Source organism: Balaenoptera acutorostrata, chromosome 13 (assembly GCF_949987535.1).
Source record: "Balaenoptera acutorostrata chromosome 13, mBalAcu1.1, whole genome shotgun sequence".
Classification (NCBI taxonomy): Eukaryota; Metazoa; Chordata; class Mammalia; order Artiodactyla; family Balaenopteridae; genus Balaenoptera; species Balaenoptera acutorostrata.
In genome coordinates, this window is record NC_080076.1 from 85,166,260 (window position 1) to 85,189,583 (window position 23,324).

Genomic DNA, 23,324 nt, shown 5'->3' on the forward strand with positions numbered 1-23,324 from the left:
GAGGGTCATTATTCCCCCGTCCCTCTCCAGAGGGGGTCATTCGTTCCCAACGAGGAGGTCACCCCCTCCCCCAGGCCCCATTCCCCCCGAGAGGGTCGCTCTCCCCCGGCCCTCCTGAGGCGGCGCGGCACTCGTACCCGAGGGGGAGGTCACGCCTTTCGCCCGGCCCCGTCCCCCGAGGGTCAGCGCCGCCTCCTTCCGGGCCCTCCCCCACGAACGGCCGCGCCGGGCGGGGCTCCCGGGCGGGGAAGCGGCGGCGGGTCCTGCTACCGGGTCCAGAGCGCGGAACCGGGCGGCGCGGCGGCAGCGGGGCGCCAGCCATGGCAGCCTGTTGCGCGGTGCTGGCGGCCTTCCTGTTCGAGTACGACACGCCGCGCATCGTGCTCATCCGCAGCCGTAAAGTGGGGCTCATGAACCGGGCGGTGCAGCTGCTCATCCTGGCCTACGTCATCGGGTGAGCGCGGCCGCGGGCGACGACCCCGAGGGGTCTCGGGGACAGGGGGTACCCGACGGCCGGGAACTGCCCCTTCTGGGTCCCGGCCACGCACCTGCTCATCTTGGCCTAGGTCCCCGCGAGCCCCGCGAGCCCCGCGAGCGCCCTCTAGGTGGGGTCCAGGGGACAGCGACCCGAAGCCAGGGATACATCCCTACTCCCCCAGCCCTCCACCCCCGACCCTAGCCACCAGGGGGACGGGCTCTGTGCCGGCTCCGGGTCCAGAGGCTGCTTTGATGTTGTGTCTTGAAGGCAAAGCCTAGCTAGACCTTCATCCTCGCCATTCATGCTGCCTGTCCCTTCGGACTTGCTCCATGATGTCCTTTGGCTGGGGGTGGGAGGGCTTTGCCGTAAATGACTCACTCTTTGCCCTGCTCTTCCCATGCTGATGATCTGCTGACAGAAACCAAGGTTTGGGATTTCCACTTGGTTCCTTTTGGGTCTGTGGCTTCCTGTCCTTTCCTTTGAGCATCATATGGTAACCCAAGATAATAGAGAGGTCACGCTTTCAAAAATCACTTAAAGTTCAGTTCCTTCCTTTTATGAGGTTGTTGGAGTTTTTGGTATAGGCACCTGCCTTAGCCTCCTCGTTCCCCATGCTGCCCTCTTTGCTTATATGTCCCTCCACCATCAGTCCTCACCTAGTGCTTAATTTTAATTGATGCACCCTTACAATGTAATAAAACTCGAGAGGAGGTGGAAATTAATTTACCAACTGGGCCCGCTTTCAAGGTCCACCTGGGGTGTTATGGTGTCTACAGCTGCTGAGCTGACAGATGTTACCTGCTGCACCGTGGGGGGGGGGTTGTTTTCCTTAAAAGGCCTAATACAGTGTTCCCCAAACTGCACATAGAGCTATTTGCAAATCTTTAAAAAATACTGACTGCTGGCTCTCAGACCCAGAGTTTCTGATTCAAGTGCTGTAGAGTATGACCAACTCCCCAGGTGATTCTGATGTGCAGCAAATTTTGGGAACCAGTGTCCTAGTGCTTCCCAAATCTACCTGAACATGAAGGACTCATCTGAGGAATTGTTTAAAGGTAACAGGACACCATCCCCCCCTCCCCCCGACCCTGGGGTGGGGCTTGGAATCTGTTAACACTGCCCAAGGGAATCCGCATGATCTGGCAGGTTTGGCTTCTACCATCTATCAGCGCAGCAGCAGTAGGTACTGACAGTAGTCAGTAAAAGGGCTTTCCAGGTATGAACTCTGCATCAGAACCACTTGGCCTACCCCCAGGTTTGGACTCTAAGTCACATTAAGTACCATCACAACCAACTCCTTGCCCCCCAGTGATTGTGATGCACCCTTAAATTTTGAGACCCGCTACAAGCTGGTTAACTAAACTCATATTGCTGGGTTGGACCTGAAGCATTTGGAATCAGGAGCTGTCATGCAGCTTTTTCCTTTTGGCTTTTGCTGCTCATAGGAAAATCAGTTTACATCTACTTTGTATCTGTAAAGTTCTAGACTGCATACAGTATATCTGCACTTGTACAATATGGTAGCCAGGAGTCACCTGAAACTGTTGAGCATTTGAAACATCCCTACTCCAAATTGAGATGTGCTATCACTGTAAAATGCATGCCAGATTTCGAGGACATAGTACAAAAAACAATTAAATATCATATTAATACATCTTATATTGATAGCATTAACGTATATTGGATATGTTGAGTTACATAAAACATATCATTAAAATTAATTTTACCTGTTACTTTTTACTTTTTAACATGGCTACTAGAAATGTTGAAATTATACAACTCGTGTTGTATTTCTGTTGGGCAGTGCAGCTTTATAGGATTCCTATGGAGTGTTGTCTGCCTCGATCATGAGGATTTTTTAAGCAGTAAATGCTTTGCTTTTATACATCTTGCTGTGATCAGATCTGACTCAGGATCTGAATTTAGGGCTTTTAAGAAAAATTTTAAAAAACCTCATCTCTTAACTTTCTGATTCAATTCATCTTGGTGAAATTGTGGTCTCTTTTCCAGTAGTGACCAAAGGTAATCCTTCCTCAAAAAGAGACTGAACAGGACTTCCCTGGTGGTCCAGTGGTTAAGACTCTGCACTTCCAATGCAGGGGGCACGGGTTCAATCCCTGGTCGGGGAACTAAGATCCTGTGTGCTGCATGGCCAAAAAAAAAAAAAAAAAAAAGAGAGACTGAACACTTCTCAGTTATCTAATTGTATTATCAGTCACAGGATGAGGTAATAGTTACTTACATAGTGATTGGGGTGAAACCATGTGTCTCTAACTTAGCAACTCACTGTCCAGTCAGCCCTCCGTATCCTCAGGTTCTGCAGCCACAGATTCAACCAACCATAGGTAAAAGGTATAAAAAAAAAATTCCAGAAAGTTCCACAAAGCAAAACTTGAATTTGCCACTTGCCAGCAACTATTTTTACATAGCATTTACATCGTATTTACAACTATTTACGTGGCATTTACTTTGTATTAGGTATTATAGGTAACCTAGAGATGATTTAAAGTATAGGGGAGGATGTGCATAGGTTACATGCAAATACTATGCCATTTTATATAAGGGTGTTGAGCATCTGTGGCTTTTGGTATCCTCAGGGGTCCTGGAACCAATCTCCTATGGATACCAAGGGGTGACTATACTTGGTGGTAAAATAATAGTGACCCTGCTCTAAGCTTCTCTGTGTCTGACTAGAATTAAATGGAAGCTTATACTGCAGCTGAATTCCTAGAAACCCTGAAGAAGAGAACTTCTTAGGGAAAAAGCCCATCTCTAAGATGGGTAGTGAACTTGGAGACTACTCAGACAATAAGTAACCAACTAAGCAAATTTCTGAAGTCTCAGCACCTAGAGCTTATAAGGAGGGGAGAGGGATGCTAGTAGCATTACTTGATTCTAGAAATTACAACAATAGTAGTCACTATTGATGTTTAACAACAGCTCTGATGGGGAGGAGTTCTGATTTGTAGTACTGGCCGATTTCCACGGTATAAGTGCTCCCATCGTGGCCAATTTCAGCCCGCCGATAATGGTTCACAAACATTGTTCCAAGCATTTGACATGCATTAACTCATGTAACCTCACAACAATCCTGTGAAGTCTTGTTATCATTCCCATCTTATAGATGGGAAAAACAGGCACGGAGAGGTTAAGCAGCTTGGCCAAATTTATGCCTAGTGAGTGATGGACTGAGATAGGCTGGCTTCAGTCTGTTCCAGTGTCCTAACCACTATGCACCAGTGCCTTCAGATTTTTAATTATTCAGGCTGGTAGTGAAGTTCCCACTTCAGAGGAGAGAAACATACATGTGACCTGAATTCTTAGAGAAAAAGTAAGGAGCTATTATACATTTACTTAAAAGATAACGATTCTCCTTTCTAGAGGGCATATATAGCATAGAGGGCAAGAAAGGAGACTTCGAAAGCAAAAAGCTTGAGCTGAGATGCTGACTCTGCCATTCACTAGCTGTGTGACCTTGGGCAAGTGACTTAACCTCTCTGAATTGCAGTTTTCTCCTCTGTAAAATGGAGAACAATAATGACACCTGCCTTATAGAGTGGTCAGTATTAAATTAGTTAATACACATAAAGAGCTTAGATGAGTACCTGGCACCTAAACACATTCAAATGGTAACTATCATTATCATAATTTCTATTATCTCATGGTAATTCTGCAGGTCACAGTGCATTGAAAGTGTTCAAATACCTAGTAATAAAGACAGCATTCACTGAGCATTTTCTTTGTGCTGATCACTGTGCTAAGTTACAAAGTTAAGCAGCTTTTGCAAAGTCACAACAAGTAAACATCATACTTTCAGCCTCTGGCTACCAGAGGCTCCCTAGCATTAATTCAGATTCATGCAATCCTAATGGCAATTTAAGAGACCTGTTTTATTTTGTAGCTGGGTGTTTGTGTGGGAAAAGGGCTACCAGGAAATGGACTCTGTGGTCAGCTCCGTTACTGCCAAAGCCAAGGGTGTGACCACGACCAACACTTCTAAACTTGGATTCCGGATCTGGGATGTGGCCGATTACGTGATTCCAGCTCAGGTAAGCCTCCCACTGTGTCGCTGTCTAAAGCTCAAGCCTCTAGTTAGCTGCTTTCCCTTCACCTTTGCACTCTTGATTAGTGATTGTCATGCCCAGAGTTCTAACATCACCAATGCCCAGACTGATTGTTTTAGTCCAAGAAAGCAGTGCAGACAGACCTCTTTTTGGCTTAGGGTCTAACAGGTAATATTCAATCAGCTACGTTTCTTCAGCCCTAAAACATGGCTGGCTTAAACAGAGGAAGCTTTCCATGTGGACATCTGAGTCTGTCGCCGGACTTGAAAAGTGGAAAAGCATATGTTTTAAATCCTGGGAAAAATGCAGGTGGAACTATTACCTTTCCACATTTTGTGATTTGCTTTATTGTTGTAAACCCACAAGGTAAATCTTTTCAGACAGCGTAAAAACTGTAACAGCCATTAGAGACCCAAAGCCGAAGAAGGAAACAGCCATACCCATATAGGATTCCATCAGGAACACAGGGAAGGGAAGAAACTGTTTGATGCAGCATCCTAGTCTCCCGTCTGTTAATCCACAAAGCTCCAAGTTAAATATTGACTCTCTTTAACCATGATAATGGCTCTGATCCACAGTCAAACCCCACATATGCCTCCAGATGGCCCATGTGCTAGGGTGACTGGGGTGGCCACATGCAGATAAGCTGCCAACTCTTGGCTCAGAGCAAGGACTTCAGAAACTCTCTTTCTTCAAGTGTGTTCATTTTCCCTCTGCCTTCTCAAGAGAAGGTTCTTGTGGGGTGCCCAGAGAGAAATCAGAGCTAATAAGCCATAAAGGTCAAATGGAACAGGGGATTCATAGTTTGCTGGAGGAAGCTGGTGCTGTTGGCATGCACCTGTCTCTACAGAGGGACCTCTGCTTCCTACGAAGCCACGGCCTCGTCCTGGCAGGCTCGGAATATCACACTCCGTCTGTTTACTGGACCCTCAGAAGGGTACGGCCCCCTGCTTCTGCCCCTCAGTGGAAAGGAGCACACAGCAACTCCGCCTTCCATCTCGGATCGGAGCTGGGGGCCGTGTGAGTTCCACAGGGCTCTCTTCATGAGCTTTCACGATATGCTTCTGCTCCTCCAAAGATGGAACACAAACATCTATTTGCACCGCATCTACTCGGCTCATCTCCAGACTGAAATTTCCCTAAACTTAAAATAGATAAGAAATAGGAAACAAAAAGTAAACCACACTGACTTGTTCAGGTCTAACTCAGGAGAGACGCAGCAGCAGCCTTCTGTAAACACCAAGCAAGCAGTGTGTCTACATGTGGAACACGGGAGCCTGCTAGGGCGCCGGACCCGGGCCTCCTGCCACGTCCTCACGCCCCCTCCTGTGGCCATTTCCTCATTTCCCAACATGCTTTGTTCCAGGCCTGTCTTTGAAAGATGCCAACTATTCCCAGAGCGTCCACCACCTTGTCAGACCTGGGAGTGGAGATGTCTACAGACCCTTTGGTCCCTGAGTTTCCCTGACGGCTCCCAGCACTGACTGCTCTTCTCAGGAGTATGAAATGCTCAGAGAATTTCATTTTAGAGCACCAGCGCCCAATAAGGAGGAGGTCCAACTAGAATTGGCAGGGTCTTTGTCTTTTTTTCCTTATACTGGGAGGTCACCGTTAACAATTCTTCAGTCTCATCCCCAAGTGAACTGCTCTCCAGAAACTTAAATCAACCATTTGGCACATTCATACTTAGGAGGAGAAAACAGAACTTTCTCAAAAGGAGAAGTGTCAGGCTTCCCTGGTAGTGCAGTGGTTAAGAATCTGTCTGCCAATGCAGGGGACATGGGTTCGAGCCCTGGTCTGGGAAGATCCCATATGCCGTGGAGCAACTAAGCCCGTGTGCCACAGCTACTGAGTCTGCACTCTAGAACCTGCGAGCCACAACTACTGAAGCCCGCGTGCCTAGAGCCCGTGCTCTGCAACAAGAGAAGCCACCACAATGAGAAGCCCGTGCACTGCAATGAAGAGTAGACCCCGCTCTCCGCAACTAGAGAAAGCCCGCGCGCAGCAACAAAGACCCAACACAGCCAAAAATAAAATAAATAAAATAAATGAATTTAAAAAAAAAAAAGGAGAAGTGTCAATGGCGAGCCCTGATTGGGTCTTCTGTATAGAATGTTTTATGTATTTATTTTAGTTCCTGTTAGGAAAGAGAACCAGCCAAACTTGAGACCTTTGAGGTCTCGTGTTTTTGCGCCCGTGAGGTAATCCAGTTGGCAGAGGATATTCTGAGCACTTATTGACTCTTTCCCTCAACAAGTCAAGCTTTATTAAGGAACCATTTCAGGGTATAGACATGTTTTTTTTATCTGAGGTGAAATTCATGTATCACAATATTAACCAGTTCAAAATGAAAAATTCAGTGGCATTTAGCACATTCACGATGTCGTGTAACCATCACGTCAGTCTAGTTCCAGAATATTTTCATCAGTCTAAAAGGAAACCCCACACTCATTAAGCTATCATCCCCTTTTCCACCTTCTCCCTCACCCCCTCACAACCACTAATCTACTTTCTGTTCCTGGATTTGCCTATTCTGTACATTTCATATCAATGGGATCATACACTACGTGGCCTTTTGTGTCTGGCTTCTTGGACTCAGCATCATGTTTTTGAGGTTCATCCACGTTGTAGCCAGGTCTGTGCTTCATTCCTTTTTATGGCTGAGTCATATTCCCTTACAGGTATGGACCACAATTTGTTTATCCATTCATCCGTTGATAGACACTGAGTTGTTTCCACCTTTAGGCTATTGTGAATGATGCTGCTGTGAACATGTGTGCAAGTACTGGGCTCCCTGTCTTCCGTTAGGTTATAAACTCCCATCGGTGAGAGTGGGAGACGATAAGATCAGTGTCTTTAACTGTTTTCTGCATGGCACGGGGGGGAAGTGAAGGCACCGTCCCAGTAAAGGGCCTTCCTTGTGGCTCTGCTTGGCTCCTCGGAAGGTAATATGCAGCACTGTCTCCCCTCTGCCTGCTTTACAGGAGGAAAACTCCCTCTTCATCATGACCAACATGATCGTCACCATGAACCAGACCCAGGGCCTCTGTCCTGAGGTAGGCAGCTTGTTGGGGAAGAGCCTCGGTTCTCATACCCACCTCTCTGTGCCTGTCCCACTGTGGGTGGGACCCGGCCATGTGAAACCTGTTTTCACTGGTTCTTCTTTTTCCAGATTCCAGATAAGACCACTGTGTGTGAATCTGATGCCAACTGTACCGCTGGCTCTGCAGGCACCCACAGCAATGGTACAAACCTGTGGCTGTGACTCCACAGCAGACGCTTAGCCTGGGGAGGGCGGCCCCCGACCACACTGCCTCCCCCGTGGGCCCCCTCTCAGAGGGAAGTCTCCAGGATGGAGAAATCCCCCACACGAGCCTGGGAGAGCCTGGTGTCCAGACTGGGGTCCTGGGACCCTCTTGACATTCGTCTCTGTCATCTGCGCCCCAGAAGCCATCCCAGATCTTGCCCTGTCCTATGGCTCGGCATCAGCCCAGCCCTGCAATTGGCAAAGCAGTGATGTGGCTAGGACTCAAGACAACTCTTTTCCTCCAATATGAATTTCTGGATGCTGTCTAAATCCCAGAATTAGACTAGCTCTAGATTGATTGCATAGGATGCATGGTGGAGTTTCTACTCTGCCTCACAAAGTAGAAAGTAGGAGACCCCCATAGACCTGGGTGCCCCTCGCCCCTGTAGGAGTTGCGACAGGAAGGTGCGTGCCGTTCAACGAGACCATGAACACATGCGAGGTGGCAGCCTGGTGCCCGGTGGAGGATGACACACAAGTGCCAACGTGAGTCCTGCCAAAGGGACAGAAGTGCCCTAAACGCTGGGTCTCGGGCCTGAGAGAGGTGGCAGGGGAGCTGTGGCTTTGTGCTCTTGGCGTCAGCCTGTGGAGTCAGGCTTCCCTGGGCTGGCGGTTCTCAACCACAAGGCAGCAACCCTCAGCAGCTAGTGGGCCACGGTGTTTGTCACTCATGATAAGAGTGCAGGTGACTTATTGCTACACTAGGTCTCTGTCAGTTGCAAGTAACTGACAGGAAACAGTTATCAGGGCCTTAAACGGGTGTGTACAACTGCGTTAGTTGTTCAACTAACCACAGAGATCCCAGCATGGCTAGACCTGGGGCTCAAAGGACAGCATCCGACTCGCCACCTCTTGGCTCTGCTTCCCTCCATGGTGGCTTCATTTGCAGGACCCATGGCATAGTCCCTAGTCTCCCTGCCCAGCTGTCCGTAGAGATTCTAGACCTATCCATCTTCAGCCACCTCTGTCAACCCGTCCAACCCATCACTGTGGCTGTGGGATGGATTTTGCTTATGGCTCAGGCCTGGGTCATGTGCCTTCCTAGCTGGGGGGGGGGGGTCAGACCCACCCAAATGACACAGATTGAGAGTGGGGGAGGTGTGGCTTTTAAAGGAAGTGTGGGGTTCTGTTACCAGAAAAAAGGGGTACAGATGCTGGGCAGGAAAAGTGTGTTTTATAAACTAGAGCAGGTTCAAGGTTGCCTAGAATAACATTCTTCCTAACTGTGATCAGCTGTGCTGTGAGTGGGTGGCGTTAGAAGTAATGCTCTCAGAAGTGCTCGCACCCTGGGGCCTTTCTTGCTCAGCGTTCAGACTGAGGCCTAGATAAGCCCAGGGGAGCAGGTAACCATGTGAGCCTCATCCTGGGTGTGTCGCAACACAAGAAAATGTTGAGGACTGCAGATTGCCGAGGGCAGCAGCTCCGGCAAGGGAGGGAAGTACTAGAAGACGAGGAATCCTAGCATTCTGGAGCCGGAAAGGATTTTATGGAGCCGGTGGCCATGTGTGGCTACTGAGCACTTGAAATGCAGCTGGGTCCAAAATGAGCTCTCAGGGTAAAATACACTCCAGGTTCTGAAGGCTTATTATTAAAAAAAAAAAAAGAATATGTAGTATCTCATTAATAACATTCTGTGTTGTTTACATGTTAGAGTAACATTATAGATATATTGACTTATTACAGAAAAGTTCATTTCACTTGTTTCTTTTTACTTTATTTTTGGCCGCGAAGCATGTGGGATCTTAGTTCCCCGACCAGGGATGGAACCAGCGCCCCCTGCAGTGGAAGTGCAGAGTCCTAACCACGGGACCGCCAGGGAATTCCCTCTTTTTACTTTTTAATGTAGCTACTAGGAAATTTTAAATTACAGTGTGGTTCGTGCCTCACAGTATATTTTCACCGGACAGTGCTGTTATGGATCTCTTTTTTTTATTGGAGTATAATTGCTTTACAATGTTGTGTTACTTTCTCCTGTACAATGAAGTGAATCAGCTATATGTATGCCTATATCAGCGCTGTTATAGATCTAATCCAGTGTAGGATGATTTTTAAGTGTACACTGATACACGAAATTTCAGCACTGAGTCACATGGAGAGAAAGGCCTTCCCATCTCCGCTCTTATTCAGCCCCTAGCTGATATCAAGGAGGAGATCCTGGTCTGCAGTGTCTTCAGTACCTCTCTGTCCCTCGCTGATTTCCATTTCTCACCGAGAACAAGCCCCAGGCTCAGCACCTTGGGCTGACAAAAATATGTACCACGGCCCGTAATGACATTGTTCTTAGTTATATTTATTTGAACGATGACCTCTAACTTGTGGCAAACGATATTTTTTATGGTCATGATGGAAAGTTTTATTTCAAAATGAATGTCAGTTAAAAAAAAAAAAAAGCGAGTTTATCCTAAAGGTGGAAACAACCCAAATGTCCATCAACAGAATGTGGTGAACACGTACAATGGAATGTTATTGAGCCATAAAAAGGAATGAATAAAAAGCTCTGACACAGGCTACCACAGGGATGAACCTCAAAAACATGCTAAGTGCAAGAAGCCAGACACAAAAAAGTCACATACTGTCTGATCCCATTCATATGAAATGTCCAGAATAGACAAATCCATAGAGAAAGTAGATTGGTGGTTCCCGAAGGCTGAGGGGAGGGGAGAATGGATAGTAGCTGCTTGATGGGCAAACAGTTTCATTTCGGGGTGATAAAGATGTTCTTGAACTAGATAGAGGTGATGGTTGTATAACACTGTGAATGTGCTTCATGCCACTGAATTGTATACTTTAAAATGGTTAATTTTATGTTCTGTGAATTTCACCTCAATTTTTTTTTAAAGGAGGGTTAATCTTAAAGACAAGTATTGCACGTGAGGCACACAGTGGTATAGGGAGTGACAAGTTTGAGAAACCTTGATATAGTCCATCCCCTTGATACAGGGACGAGGGAATTCAAAGCCCCAAAAGAAGTGCCTTGGTCAAGGTCTTTGTCAGCGGTAGTGACAGGCTCAGCTCCCCACATTGTGTGGCCTCGTCACTGGCCTTGCTCCTTTCTCAGGGTGGGGAAGACTGCTGAGGTTTTTTATAGCTTCGAAGATTCCACCTGGGGGGCTTCCCTAGTGGTCCAGTGGTTAAGACTCCACGCTTCCACTGCAGGGGGCACGGGTTTGATCCCTGGTCGGGGAACTAAGATCCTGCATGCCATGTGGTGCAGCCAAACAAACAAACAAAAAGATTCCACCTGGGTCAGGGCCACTCCCCCCCCCCCCCCCCCCCCCACTGAGGCGTCAGTCTACAGTGCCAGATCCTCCTGTAGAAGCCCTCCAAAGCAGTGAGGTCCCCTTGGGGAATTCAACTCCTACTGTCAGCAGGAGCTGACATGGCACTTCCAAGAGGCGGTGCAGCAGCAGACATGCACTTTTTGTGTCCAGCCTGTAGGTGAATTCACCTTTGCTTTCGCTTCTTTTTTTTTTTTTTTTTTTTTTTAACATCTTTATTGGAGTATAATTGCTTTACAATGGTGTGTTAGTTTCTGCTTTATAACAAAGTGAATCAGTTATACATATACATATGTTCCCATATCTCTTCCCTCTTGCGTCTCCCTCCCTCCCACCCTCCCTATCCCACCCCTCTAGGTGGTCACAAAGCACCGAGCTGATCTCCCTGTGCTATGCGGCTGCTTCCCACTAGCTATCTATTTTACATTTGGTAGTGTATATACGTCCATGACACTCTCTTACCCTGTCACATCTCACCCCTCCCCCTCCCCATATCCTCAAGTCCATTCTCTAGTAGGTCTGTGTCTTTATTCCCGTCTTGCCATTAGGTTCTTCATGACCTTTTTTTTTCTTTTTTCCTTAGATTCCATATATATGTGTTAGCATACTGTATTTGTTTTTCTCTTTCTGACTTACTTCACTCTGTATGACAGACTCTAGGCCCATCCACCTCACTACAAATACCTCCATTTCATTTCTTTTTATGGCTGAGTAATATTCCATTGTATATATGTGCCACATCTTCTTTATCCATCCATCTGATGATGGACACTTAGGTTGCTTCCATGTCCTGGCTATTGTAAATAGAGCTGCAATGAACATTTTGGTACATGACTCTTTTTGAATTATGGTTTTCTCAGGGTATATGCCCAGTAGTGGGATTGCTGGGTCGTATGGTAGTTCTATTTTTAGTTTTTTAAGGAACCTCCATACGGTTCTCCATAGTGGCTGTATCAAACCAGATCTGTTGAGCATTCCCGAGAATACCTGAGGGAGGTAAGCCCTGAAACCCAGCACCTGCTGGATGAGTGATTTCTAGTGAGGCCACGAGGCACCACCCCTCCCACCCTTCGTTAGCTATTCCTCAGGTTCTTAAATTCCCGCTGCCTTGAGGAAGAGGCCCTGCCCTTCCATGACTGGAAGAGATCAGAAGCCTTGGTTTGCAGTCTCCTCTCTTGACCTAGTGTTTATGCAGAGGAAAGTAGAAAAGACGAGATATGTTTTACTTTTTTCTTGGCAAAGTGACATTATAAGACACACATGTGTATGCGACTTAAAAATATTACCTAGGTATATTAGGAATGTACATATGTTTGTACTTTTATTAACAATATGTTGTAATTTTTTTCAGGCCTGCTTTTTTAAAGGCTGCAGAAAACTTCACTCTTTTGATTAAGAACAACATCTGGTATCCCAAATTTAATTTCAGCAAGTAAGTGGTGGCCAGCTGTGTGAATTCACCAGTGTCTTGGAGAAACTTCTGGCTCTTCTTTGAGGTTTTCCTTGCTCCTATTTTCTGCTTCCTCCCAACTTTAGGAGGAATATCCTTCCCAACATCACCACTACCTACCTCAAAACGTGCATTTATGACGCTAAAACAGATCCCTTCTGCCCCATATTCCGACTTGGCAAAACAGTGGAGAACGCAGGGCACAGCTTCCAGGACATGGCTGTCGAGGTAGGTGCCGGTCGTGGCTTTCCTAACACAGTCTTTGACACATCTCCTTCTACAACGGGCTCTGAGGAAGGCTTGCTCTGTCTGTCCGCAACCCACAGGGAGGCATCATGGGCATCCAGATCAAATGGAACTGCAACCTGGACAGAGCCGCCTCCCTCTGCTTGCCCAGGTATTCCTTCCGCCGCCTGGACACCCGGGACGTGGACCACAACGTGTCCCCAGGCTACAATTTCAGGTGGGTGTGAGCTTGGGTCCCATTCCTCATGTGCTGGGGGTGATGGTAGTTGCATCACTCCCCAGTGGGGGCCTCCACGCCCACCCAAGACCAGCACTCAGGCGGCACCCCACGGGCAGGTGGGGAGGCGTGTGCCAGGGAGAGTGGTCCAAGCAGGGCCTTGCCCCTGTGGCATCCCGACCTGTGAGAGCCCTCCTCGCCTTTTCTTGCCTCCAGAACGACTGTCTGCTTTAGCTTTCCTGGGCCGGCCAGCCTCAGCCAGGACCCTGCTGAGTTTGTTTTCTTTTTTTTTTGGCTGTGCACCTGTGGGATCTTAGTTCCCCGAGCAGGGATTGAACCCAGGCCTCCTGTAGTGGAAGCGTGGAGTCCTAACCACTGGACCGCCAGGGAAGTCCCTCTGCTCACTAATTTGGAGGAGTGGATGAGCCTGTGGTCCTCCAGTCCAAAGGCCCCTGGGGCCTGATCCATGAATTGGTTTCTCGGTTGATCTGGCGCCCAGAATCTCCAAGGTGCAGGGGGTACAAGTTTTAGCCTCAGAAAAGGCCTTTGCTGGTATTTCCCCGCTAGAAGTGCTGTGTATTTGTTTCCTGGGGCTGCCGTAACAAATGACCACAAACTGGGTGGCTTGAAACAGCAGGAATCTGTTCTCTCACAGTTCTGGAGGCTGGAAGCCCAAAATCAGTGTGTCAGCAGGCCAGGCTCCTTCCTTGCCTCTTCCAGTTTCTGGTGGCTCCTGACAATCCTTGGTGGTCCTTGATTCATAGATACATTACTCAATCTCTGCCTCTGTCGTCACGTGGCCTTCTCCCGTCTGTGCCTGTGTCTCTGTGTCCTTTGTCTCTCTTCTTTTACGGACACCAGTCATATTGGATTTGAGGTCCACCCTAATCCAGTATGACTGCATCTTAACTAATTACATCTGCAAAGACCCTATTTCCAAGTAGGGTCAGTGGTGCTCTTTTGCTGCTCTTGTCTCCCTCTAGTGGTGATGTGTGGAATCAAATGCACAGAGCATCTGCTGTCCTCTTGAACCGTCTGGCTCCCTGATAGAAGGGCAGATCCTTGCATTTTTCCCTAGTAAGGCAGTCTGATTTGCATTGCTCTATCTCTACGGTTACACAGTTTCTTGTAGAAACCACTGTGGAAAACCTCAAGCTTGGGTTGGAACCCCAGAACAGAGAAGCCGATGGGACCCTCACAAGGACATCCATCCCCCTGACCTCCACCAGCATCAGGCCCCACCTGAGTTCCCCAGGCCTGGACCATGGCATGGAAGTTGTGGGCCAGACAGATCTCAGGCCACAGCTTAGGCTCCTGGTGGATCCCCTGTATAACACGGGCAGCAAATGGTATCGGTCTCAGTGGTTCTCCCCCCAGCATGCCCCTTCGTGTTCTATTTTTGCATGTGGGATCTTAGTTCCCCGACCAGGAGTTGAACCTGTGCCCCCTGCAGTGGAAGCACAGAGTCCTAACCACTGGACTGCCAGGGAATTCCCCCTCCTGGTGTCCTTTTTAAAAGGTTTTATTGAGATATAGTTCACATACTACACAGTTTACCCATTTAAAGTGGAGAATTCAGTTGTTTTTAGTATATTCACAGAGTTGTGCAACTGTTACCACAGTCAATTTCAGAACATTTTCATCACCTCAGAAAGAAACCCCATACCCTTTAGCTCTATCCCTCTATCCCTTCAGCTACATCAACCCCTGGCAACCACTAATCTACCTAATTTGCCGATTCTTGACTTTCATAGGAATGGACTCATACAATATGTGGCCTTGTGTGACTGGCTTCTTTCACCTAGCATCATGGTTTTTTTCCAGGTTCATCCATGTTGTGGCATTTATCAGTACTTCTCTTTATGGCTAAATAATATTCCATGGTGTGGATATAACACATTTTGTTTATCCACTCATCCAGTTGATGGATCAATGGTTCTTTAATACAAAAAATGTCCAGTGCTGAGATGCTCGGTCCCCCCACCCACAAAGCAGACTTGACCATCACTGCTGGCTGGCCACCTTCTGTTAGTGGCCAGGGTCTCCTTGAGAGAGACGGGGCTCAGCTGTATCAGGAAGGACTTTCAGAGGAGGAAGTTCCGTTTTAAGTCGTAGAAGTGAGGGTGATGACAGAGGAGGGATCTCTTCATGCGCCCTTGTGCCAGCATTCCAGACCCTCTGCCCTGCGGGCCCCAGCGCCCTCCTCAACAGGCCAGCCCTCCTTCTGCGTGGCTCACATTAGCCAGGAGAAGCCCCGAGGTGCTCGAGTGTGGTTCGTTCAGCAGGCAGAGCGAGCCCTAAGCCAGTGCCAACTCCGCCAGGGCCTCAGGAGTTCGCTCTGACATCCCTCAGCAGGACCCAGAGGCTGTCTCAGGCCTCCCTGTGCCTTTTCCCTCTAACCCGGCCTCCTTTCCCAGGTTTGCCAAGTACTACAACGACCTGACCGGCACCGAGCGCCGCACACTCATCAAAGCCTACGGCATCCGATTCGACATCATCGTGTTTGGAAAGGTAGCCTGGCCGCCGGCTCCCCTCGTTCAGAGCCCACTGGTCCTCTTCTGGGTTGGCCAGGGGCAAGGGGCCCTCTCCCCACCCCTATCACAACTTCTTCTTTTTCTCCCATCATTTGCAGGCTGGGAAATTTGACATCATCCCCACCATGATCAACATTGGCTCCGGCTTGGCGCTCTTAGGGGTGGTGAGTGGCTCACTTAGACCTCTCTGGCCACCCGCCTGGGGCTGGGACCCCCTCCCAGCACAGCAAGCTGAGACCCTCTGCTGGCATCCTGGTTCTTCCCCTTGACCCCAGACTTGTTTCTAGGCTCGACCCTCCAGGCTTATTTCCCTTCCCCATCCCCGCCTGCTTCCTCCTGCCCTTCTCCAAGACCACGCCCCTTGGGCCCTAACCTTTTCCCCCCGGAGAGATGGAGGAGCCTTTCATTTCCTTGGAAGATCCCAGGATTTGTGGGAAGGGGCGCACACAGAATAATAGGGGCCAAAGCATCCTGCCTCATTCTTTCTTGCCCTGTGCTACATTCAGGCGACAGTGCTGTGTGATGTCATAGTTCTCTACTGCATGAAGAAAAGATACTACTATCGGGAGAAGAAATATAAATATGTGGAAGACTATGAGCAGGTAGGCCACCTCCTGAGCTCCCAGCAGGCAGGAAGGTCCAAGCGCCCTACCTCACCTGCCTCTTGTACCAGCGGTGAGAACCCCTAGTTCATTTAGGTGTGTTGTCCACTCAGGCAGTCACATGCGACTCTTGTCATCTGCTCCATTTCTAGACCATCTATACTAGCCTTTACTTCATACTTTTCTTCAAATGGACTCACTCTTTAAAATCTAGCCTTCATTTTAATCAGTGATGTCTCAGGTTAGTTATGATAACGGATATCATGACAAAACCTCTGTTCACACTCTACTTAAATTCGCCTTGCAGAGCAAGAGGGGTTGGGTACCCCTAGGACCTACCTGAATACGCTCAGCTGTGCAGGGCTGTCCAGACGTCCTCAGGGAAAGTGCCCGATTCCCACCTGCCCCAAATGGTCCAGGCTTGCCTGCGGGCAGCACAGGGCGGGTGCACACGTATCCATAAGCGTATCAACTGACGATAAGCATATTGTTCTTTGCAGGGTCTTGGCAATGAGATGGACCAATGATGCCCACCCCACACCTGGGCTTTCCTTGGCCCTCATCAGAGCACAGCAAGGAGGGAGAAAAGGCGGCCTGCCATGTCACCCCAGAGGAAGTTCCAGATTCTGAGTCAGTCTCCACAAGTACTGCCGGGTTGCCCAGCTGCTCCCATGTCTTGTGTGTAGGGTTTGCGTAGTAAACCACTATGCACACTGGTCACCTCCTGTCTGTGGCTGGGTCACCTCTGCTGTTCCTTCTATTTGGGGTCACTGGGGCAGGCTCTGGCCCGAGGGCAGAGAAGTGGCTGTGGCCACAGGGCCAGGGCCTTCTCCAGGGCCGGGTCTCCTCAGAAGCTCCCATCTCCAGCCCCCTTCGAGACAGGCCCAGTCCTCCGAGGCCCGGCAGCTCCACTCAAGCACTGTGTAAGGAAGGCGGGACACCTGGCTGTGCTTGTAGCTCTTCGGCACATGTGGGCTGCTGTTCCTCTCCCCCAACCAGAGGCTTCAACCACGAGGTCATGAGGCGGAGCTAGTGTTTTTCCTTTGAGAAGAGCTACATTGAGATGATTGAGGACCAAATATTAAAACAAATGATTTTCTTAATCTCTGTCTGTGTGGTTTCACGGCGTGAGCTAGAACTTTCCTTCCTTCCCCTTTACTTGGACCAGTAAATCCATTTGTTATCCCAGCTCGCTGTGCTCCTGAAACAGTCTATTGCTGGAGCTTAGGTTTTGTTTTTTTTTTTCTACTTTAACCTTCTCCTAAAGCCTAAGAAGTTTGATCTTCGTTAGCTTGTGTTCCTATAGAGTTTACAAGATTTTTTTTCTGTGGTGTACTATTTGTCTTACCGGTGCTTACATTTTACATAAAAGTGTGGGTCTACACTACAGAGAACAGTTTTAGGTGACATGAAGGTGGCTTATCCTCCCTCCTCCTCATTTGCCTTCCAGAAACCTCCAACCAAAAGCAGCACCCCCTACACCTACCTTGCCACCGATTTGAAATGTTAATGAAGCTATTTCTAGCTTCGCCTTCACGCCGACTTCATCCTGCATCAGGTGTTCAGGATCTCCCTAAAGAAAGCAGCCTGCCCCTCCTCCTTGTTATGAATTCATTTCGAACTGCTGAAGGGAACGTTTATTCTAGAAGTGCTCTGCTTCTGCGGGGTAAATGGCCAACCTGGGCTTTTCTTGCTCTGGGGAAAAAAGAAAGAAGTTTACAGACCCCTTTGAAGAAGTTCTGGTTCAAGCTACATTTCTGAAAAATGCCTGCTTGAACACACCAGTCACATGGAGCTGGAATTTTTAGGAAAGGCTTATTATCTTGTAGGCTAAGGAGTGATGGTTACTGGAGTGAGGAAGACTTCTTTCAGTCTCCCTTTTCTAAGATGGAATGCTAACAGCCAGGTGGGATGAGGGCTGGGGGTGGCATTGCCCTTTAACTCACCAGAATCATCTTGCGTTCTGCTACAGCCCCACTTGTTGGTACTTCTTGGCACTGCCTCTTAAGTAGGGTTCCTTCAGCCTTGCATCCATGGATGACCTTCTGGGAGATTCTGAAACCCCTAAAACCGTGCAAAGTGATGCACCTGTGTGCATTTCTGCTCGCTTTCATCAGATTCTCAGTGGGGTCTTTGAATAGGAACACCTGCTCTTGTCTCTGGAAGGCCAGTATTTCAATGTTGCATTTCTGCAGTAATGGAACATGAATCTTTCAGATTTCATCTACTGCCGCTTGATAACAGAAAACTGAAGTTCAAAGCTAGTAAAGCAATCCTGTGGGCTAGGTTCACATTTAGAATACAGGGAAAGCTCAGCCCGCAGTCTGGAGAAAGCAACCGTTCTAAAATAGTCTCCAGAGGCCGTGAAAACCGGCAACCATCAAGGCTCTGCAGAACACTGAATCTGCTGACAAACTCAGCGTACTTTCTGAGCCTCGGTTTACAAATGATGATCCATAAAATGGGGTTAATACCTACCTCACGGGTGAAGTGTCACGTTGCATGCCTAACCACAGGACGTATTCAATGTGTGATTAAAACTGCTGCCATAGCTGCTCGCCTGTTTGGTCTCCATCAGAAGAACCTATCCGGCAGTGACCTGCGTGGCAGAGCAGTGCTTTGCAAGCTTCAGCATACAGGTGAGTCACCTGGGGATCTTGTTTAACTGGGGCCTGGGAATATGAATTTCTAACCCAGTCCCGGGTGATGCTGACACGGCTGATCGGGGACCACACTCTGAGTAGCGAGGTACTAGAACATGCTTAAATTAGGGATTTGCTGAGTACATCAGCCCTGATGGGCATTTGATCTTGCTGTCAGCTTAAGGAAGGAAAACAGACATAAGGACAGATGACCTCGAGAGCACTGACTTAATTAAACGACCAACAAAAACATCCCAAAGAGGCCCAGGCTTTGCACCATTTTGCTGTCTGTTTATTTCAAGTTTACAGAGAAGCTTAAACATTTGTGGAAAAACACCGAAGGCTTATTTTTCTCTTAAGTTCATGTACTTTTTAGTGATAAATACACAGTATTTAACTTTGTACACCTGATAAAAGGAAAATGCATAGTAGAAGGGATCAGGAATAAAACAGAAGCATCGGGCATGAAATCAATCACAGGATAGAAAAGTCAGCAGTCCCACGAAACTCGGCCCGTCAAGCTGGAGAGAAGATGGGAATCAACGACCTTGAAACCTTCCCTAGCACCTTGGAAGTGAGTGGAGGTCTTGGTTCTTTCCCCCGGCAACGTGAAGCTCCCCTTTGGAAGATGGGTGAGAGCGACATGTGGAGCCTGTGTCTAAATGCACAGCTTTCCCCTCCTTGTCCTGAAAGGCTTTGAGGAGGGGAGCCCTAACTCACGGAAAAGGCCAGACCAGAGGGGAGATGGCCTCTCGGGCCCCAAGTGCCAACAAGGGGCTAGATAAGGCTTTATGGGAGCCACTGGCCAGGCTGCGGAATAGATGGGGAAGTGGAACAGGACAGAAGAAAGATGGGTAGAGAACATGTGCTGCTTCAAAGCCACAGGTGCAGGCCACCGCTTGCTTACACCAAACTGGTCCCACAGATGAGCCAGTAATGGAAGAGACGGATAGGCATCCTTTATGCTCACCTGGAAAAGCTTCTGCCCTTTCCTGACAGAGCCGGTTTTTGAAAAAAATCAGTGTTTGTGCTTTAGGAGTGGAGACAAACCCCAAGAGTTGGCGCTCCAAGTAGCTCTAATGCTTTATGTTACAGCCCTCTCTGTTTATACTTTTCTCAGTGGGGCGGTTCCTTTCCACAGCTTTCTTTGGTGTTTCTTAGTGTAAAAAAAAAAAAAAAGTAATGAACGTGGGCCTCCCCCAACCCACCCGCCTACATAGCTCAGTGCTGCCTGATCGCTGGCATTCCACATGTGAACCCTTAGACGGAGAGTTTCGTGGTGGGAGAAATGGCGTCGCCCGATGCAGTTGTGTAAACACAGGAGGAGTTCTGCAGAGGCTCTGCATGCTGCCCGCCCTCCCTGGGCGAGCCACTCGGCCAGGCCGGAGTCCAAACAGACAGGCTAGGACTAAGACTAAGGACTGGTTGACCTGAACCACTGCAAGGTGCTTACTGCAAACTAACCAGACCCTGTTTGCTCCCAGGAAGGCTGGAGCCTGTAAATTTAAACAAGCACAGGAGGTGAGAGGAAGTACCAGATTACAGAAAGAAAGTAAGCAGGCCAGAGGACCCTCCAGCAGATGGGTGTCCTTTGCTCTTGGAAACCAGCATTCTCTAACTCGGTACTGCTTTTAAGGTAGCAAGAAAAGTCTGGCTAAACGACAGTCAAGAGCTTATGAAGACTGATGGAAGCCAAGAACACCCGGGCTCTGCGAACGCGCTGGACGGGGGAACAAGGCCTGCTTCTCTGTCTCTCCGCAAAAAGTCCTCGTACCAACACTGATCAGCCAGAAACTACAGGAAAGCACGTCCTTCTGAGCCCAATTACTGACACTATTTCCCCCAAGCCAGATTCCACAGAGCACTGGGAATTCCAAAGAAGGAAGGAAGACAAAGTCCTTCCAATTTTCCTCCCTCTTGAACTTCACACTCACCTACATGTGGCTCTGGAAGAAGTCCAATTGAACTGCAGCCAAACTTCCCAAGGTTAGTTGGAAGTCAAAAAGGTAAATTTTTTCTTTCTGGACTTCTGGCTACAAAAAGGAACTCCCTGTACCAAGCCCTGGTTCCCTTGGACCTGAGGACTGCTCTAGGTTTCAGTAATCTTCTCTTAAAGGGTGCCCTAAAGTTATTGTGTAGATCCAAACAGAGCTTTGCCGGTAAGGATGATCATTTGTGTCTCAGTTGAATGAAAGTATTTCTTAACTGGCCCTCCAGAAACTGGATAAGTGTTTCATTGACTACAACAATCAGCTAGTATTTAAGAAGAAAACAGAACCTTAGCAGCCTCTAGAATACACAGGTTATAAACAAGGTGAGCTGCTAATACACAGGCACAGATTTCATTGGCTCTAACTCCGATCACATCCCTGAAGCCATGGGAGAGATCCTAGAAGCTCGAAATGATCTCTGAACTGCTCTAGAGTTCAGACTGGTTAGAAAATTGAAAGTATTTTTTGTTGTTGTTTACTCTTAAGCCATGTAATGTACATGGAAGTGTAGGATTTCACCCTGAAGTTTTTGTAATTTAACAAGAGATTTACCAGAGCTCCCTCAACTATGGAAGAAAAGTTTCAGCCTTGAGCGGCTGTCATAAAGAAACACACTCGTTCAGTCCTTTAGGGGAGATGTCCCACCACAACCACTGAATGCCCCTCTGAGGCTGGAAAATCCCCCCTGTGAAGCTGTTAAGTGTCAAGCCCTTTCCGTTTTCCTGACTACAGCTCTACTCATAAAAAAAAATTTTAAGTCCTTCTTAGGAATAAGTTGCATCGAAGCTCCCTGCAGCTACTGAGGGCTAGCCCTGTCCTGACTCCTTGAGTCCACAGTTCTAGAAGGTGCCACGGTTCGGGGCTTGGGGTTTTGCGCGAAGTCACACCCGCTCTTCCCCTCCCTTTCAAATGCAGCGAGTGTGGTCTCAGACCACACCACCAGAGTTTCCTGCCAGTTTTCCCCGATTTTCAAACTCCACACACATTCACTTGGTATATCTGACATGATTCTGAGTTCACAAGGAAGGATTTTTGGCATAAAAACATTTTAAAAAGCAATTGTCCCCAAATGTACGTGGCTTTGGGTCTGCAACTCCTCACACCCTCCCATTCAGCCAGCCAGCGGCCAAGGTCGATGTCATGGAGTCGTCTTTTTTTTTTTTTTTTTGTCTCCTTTAAAACAATAAAGAAATCAAACAAACAAATGGGAAAAACAACAACAACAACAATAACCAGAGATGATGGTCAAGGCTCTACACACGTGCTCGGTTTCCGTAGGACATGCTGCTATGGAAACGCAGGGCGCAGCCCCCAGAGGTGAGACGTGCATGCGAGGTCGAGGTCCGGCAGCTACTCCATCGCCTCGTCCGGCCGCGGAGGATGCGTCCGCTTGCCGGAGCTGGGGGCCAGGGCCCCCCAACTCTCCACGCCTGGGCCGCCTTTCACAAGAGTGCTTCCTCCTCCCCCACGGGAGGCGGGTTGGGGCCCCGGAGGCTGTCTTCGCTGCCTTGCTTCCTGCTCACCAAACAGAAAACCTGTGTTAAGACCCAGCGCAATGCTGGCACGGCCCTGAACCAAGGTTTCCCGCGGCCCCACACCACCTGGGACGGACGTTATTTACTTAACTTCTTTTAGATTCTCTCCCCCGTTTTGCTTGCTCACATGAAAGTTTCAAAGGAGACTTTGTATCCCCTCCGTAAATGGAAAACCAGCATCATGTGCAAAAATAGAAAGGAACTATAAAAATAGCTGTGAATCTAGGGGCCTAACATCTAAAATCATGACACATGTCACAAGTCATATGTGGGCTCCACATTGGGGCCTGTTCACCGAGGGCTTTAGGCTCTAAGCTCTTGCAGGGCAGGAACCGTGACACTTGTCTTCAGCCCCCAGGTGCGTTTCCTGGGGGCAACAAGCAGCACGCCTGACTTGGCCTGGCACATAGCCAGCCTTCAGGAAATGGTTGTCAACAGAACTGCCCTCCGCACACGGGCCCAAGGGACACCTCCGACGAAGAGAAGGGCCCTCAACTCGGCAATGTGTGATCAGAGCAGGAGACTAAGTTGGTGGGAAGAAGTGTCCTGGTGTCCCCAGCTAGAGCTGCCTGGGGTGACAGACATGGGCAGTGCGAGGGGAAATGTGAGGGAAAGTCCCTAAGGATAGGCCCAAACCCTTTGCCATCATCAAGCAAACAATGCCCCTCCTAAGGGGAGCCGTTGGGCTTGCCATGCAGGACTAATGTCTATTGTGTGCCCTAGGCCCGAAGGGCAACTGCCCTTGCACGAGGGAAGGGCAAGCATGGTGTCTGTACATTCCTAGGAAGAAACTCCTCTTTGTTTAAAACTCACACTCACTGGCTTTTACGTTTCTGCCAAAGAATAGGGGGTCAAGTCTCCTGGGAGGAGAGTTGTAACTGGATAACCAGTGAGGCCCCACAGCGGCCTGCTCACACCAGCTGGTCTCCCTGCAGACGGCTAGTGGGCCATGGGCCCAAGGCCTCTAACGACTGACTGAG

At 48.6% G+C, this 23,324-nt stretch overlaps 3 protein-coding genes across 8 annotated transcripts in view; 1 reads left to right on the forward strand and 2 right to left on the reverse strand.

The window, feature by feature from the left end:
* The window catches only part of IFT81 (intraflagellar transport 81), a 203,125-nt gene extending 202,923 nt beyond the window's left edge, over positions 1-202 (reverse strand). Inside the window, exon 1 of the mRNA XM_057526616.1 lies at positions 138-202. The gene's annotated coding sequence lies outside the window, so the exon portion shown is untranslated. The remainder of the gene's footprint in view (positions 1-137) is intronic.
* P2RX4 (purinergic receptor P2X 4) lies at positions 201-17,280 on the forward strand. Its single transcript, XM_007189529.2, has 12 exons — positions 201-454; positions 4,380-4,527; positions 7,527-7,598; positions 7,715-7,787; positions 8,239-8,335; positions 12,479-12,559; positions 12,664-12,805; positions 12,904-13,040; positions 15,458-15,551; positions 15,673-15,738; positions 16,081-16,176; positions 16,677-17,280. Exons 1-12 carry the CDS (start codon positions 321-323, stop codon positions 16,701-16,703), a joined length of 1,167 nt encoding a protein of 388 aa, XP_007189591.2. The 5' UTR covers positions 201-320; the 3' UTR covers positions 16,704-17,280.
* A 1,814-nt stretch (positions 17,281-19,094) lies between these two features.
* Positions 19,095-23,324, reverse strand: part of CAMKK2 (calcium/calmodulin dependent protein kinase kinase 2) — a 56,475-nt gene continuing 52,245 nt past the window's right edge. For all 6 annotated transcript variants that reach the window (XM_007189532.3, XM_057526559.1, XM_007189535.2 and 3 more), the window contains one exon: positions 19,095-22,324. In XM_007189532.3, coding sequence (XP_007189594.3) covers positions 22,160-22,324 — 165 coding nt within the window. In that variant the 3' untranslated portion in view covers positions 19,095-22,159. The remainder of the gene's footprint in view (positions 22,325-23,324) is intronic.

Bases quoted from the DNA above. Each gene is read 5' to 3' on its own strand.
- P2RX4 (XM_007189529.2), top strand. From the start codon at position 321: ATGGCAGCCTGTTGCGCGGTGCTGGCGGCCTTCCTGTTCGAGTACGAC. The intron at 455-4,379 runs GTGAGCGCGGCC...TTTATTTTGTAG, and splicing joins ATCCTGGCCTACGTCATCGG to CTGGGTGTTTGTGTGGGAAA. The intron at 7,788-8,238 runs GTACAAACCTGT...TCGCCCCTGTAG, and splicing joins TGCAGGCACCCACAGCAATG to GAGTTGCGACAGGAAGGTGC.